At 34.5% G+C, this 2,250-nt stretch overlaps 1 protein-coding gene across 1 annotated transcript; it reads left to right on the top strand.

Moving 5' to 3' along the window:
- The first annotated feature begins 870 nt into the window (after nucleotides 1-870).
- On the top strand, nucleotides 871-1,473 carry LOC105315290 (ankyrin repeat domain-containing protein 29-like). Its single transcript, XM_011409883.1, has 2 exons — nucleotides 871-1,051; nucleotides 1,274-1,473. The coding sequence occupies exons 1-2, from the start codon at nucleotides 871-873 to the stop codon at nucleotides 1,471-1,473; spliced, it is 381 nt and encodes a 126-aa protein (XP_011408185.1).
- Nucleotides 1,474-2,250: the final 777 nt, after the last annotated feature.

Here is a 2,250-nt window from a genome sequence, read left to right as displayed (position 1 = left end):
ATCATTAGTATGGTCAGGCAATCATATTAAGCAAATAAAAAAAATATCTCAAAAATGCACTGAAGTTACCCTTTGAGGCAGTCATAGTTGGTAATAATGAAGCAGTAGAGTTTCTTCTTGAACTAAAAAACTCTTAATATTGACCATACTAATGACAAAGGTGAGACAGCACTAATTTTAGCTTGTAAAGGAGGACACGAGGACATTGTATACAATTTGCTGTCTGCTGGAGCTAATGTTGACATTAAGGACAATAAAAGATGGACTGCACTAATGATAGCAAGTGAACATAATCACATTTCAATCATTCACATGTTACTACAAGCTAATGCTAATCCTCACCTGAAGACACCAAAAGGATTCAATGCAATAATGATTGCTGGTTTCCATGGTAACTATGAGGCTGTTCGACTATTGATTAGAGAAGGAGTTGATTATGAATACCAACAAGAAGATGGTTGGAATGCTTTAATGATGGCTTGTCAAAATGGCTTTACTAAAATAGTTGAACTGTTGCTGAAAGTAAAAGTAGATCCTAATGTTCAAGAGAAAGATGGTTGGAATGCTCTTATGATTGCTTGTAAAAATGGTCGCACTCAAATAGTTGAACTGTTGCTGAAGAAAAAAATTGATCCTGATGTTCAAAACAAAGATGGTTTGAATGCTTTAATGGTGGCTTGTCAAAATTAGCCACATTCAAATAGTTGAACTTTTGCTGAATAAAAAAGTTGATCCTAATATTCAAGAGAAAGATGGTTGGAATCCTTTAATGGTAGCTTGTCAAAATGGCTACACTCAAATAGTTGAACTGTTGCTGAAAAAAAAGTTGATCCTAATGTTCAAAACAAAGATGGTTGGAATGCTTTAATGATGGCTTCTCAAAATTGCCACACTCAAATAGTTGAACTTTTGCTGAATAAAAAAGTTGATCCTAATATTCAAGAGAAAGATGGTTGGAATGCTTTAATGGTAGCTAGCCAAAATGGTCACACTCAAATAGTTGAACTGTTGCTGAATAAAAAAGTTTATCTTAATGTTCAAAACAAAGATGGTTGGAATGCTTTAATGGTGGCTTGTCAAAATGGCCACACTCAAATAGTTGAACTGTTGCTGAATAAAAAAGTTGATCTAAATATTCAAGAGAAAGATGGTTGGAATGCTTTAATGGTAGCTTGTCAAAATGGCCACATTCAAATAGTTGAACTGTTGCTGAATAGTAAAAAAGTTGATCTAAATATTCAAGAGAAAGATGGTTGGAATGTTTTAATAATAGCTTGCCAAAATGGTCACATTCAAATAGTTGAACTGTTGCTGAAGGAACAAATTCATCCTGATATTCCAGACAAGAAAGGCTATACATCTCTGATGATTGCTAGTGCTAACGGTCATAAGGAGATAGTTAAACTACTATTGGAATGGAAAGCTGATCCAGACATTGAAGCAACTGATGGACATACTGTCCTAACATATTAGCTAAAACTAAAGACATATGCAGTGTTATCATACTTCATTCTCTATATGGCCTTCTTAGAAAACAATCACACAGTATTTCTTCAGGAAAACAATCACAATGTAGTGATGATTCAAGAAAACAATCACACAGAATTGGTTCAAGGAAACAATCACCCAGTATTGGTATAAGGAAACGATCACCCAGTATTGGCATAATGAAACGACCCAGCATTGATATAAGGAAACGATCACCCAGTATTGGTATAAGGAAACGATCACCCAGTATTGGTTCAAGGAAACGAACACACAGTGTTGGTTCAAGGAAACGAACACGCAGTGTTGGTTCAAGGAAACGAACACGCAGTGTTGGTTCAAGAAAGTCCTCAGGTGGCCATTCACTACATTCATGCCGTTCATCAGTTGGTCGCTGACCTTAAACTATAGCCTACTCGCACTGAATTAATTAATACTTCATTATTGGATACCCTGAATTTCTTTTTCTCCTCTTTACTCTCCTCTTTATAATATTTAGTTGAGTAAGTAGTAATACATGTAAGCTAAAGGCTAAGTAGTTATGACATAATAAAATTAATTTAAAAGATGCATGCAATAATAGAAAACTATTAAATTACTACACACAGGCAAACACTCATGTACAATATACATGTACCTGTGCATTCTGAGTAGATAATTTTTGTATTACCTAATTATTTTTCGTGCAAAAAGTGAAATACTTTTTATGAAAAGTAGTGTACAAAAAGTGTGTGCCTGTACATGCAGAAATCCATCATTCTAGGG

The sequence above is a fragment of the Amphimedon queenslandica genome, unplaced genomic scaffold (genome assembly GCF_000090795.2).
Source record: "Amphimedon queenslandica unplaced genomic scaffold, v1.1 AMPQUscaffold_11082, whole genome shotgun sequence".
NCBI lineage: Eukaryota > Metazoa > Porifera > Demospongiae > Haplosclerida > Niphatidae > Amphimedon > Amphimedon queenslandica.
This window is presented reverse-complemented; position numbering and strand designations above follow the sequence as displayed.

What these genes read in the sequence shown, in the direction of transcription:
- LOC105315290 (XM_011409883.1), top strand. Translation starts at nt 871, where the DNA reads ATGGCTTCTCAAAATTGCCACACTCAAATAGTTGAACTTTTGCTGAAT. An exon ending in TAATGTTCAAAACAAAGATG is followed by an intron (nt 1,052 to 1,273) that starts GTTGGAATGCTT and finishes TTTTAATAATAG; the next exon opens with CTTGCCAAAATGGTCACATT.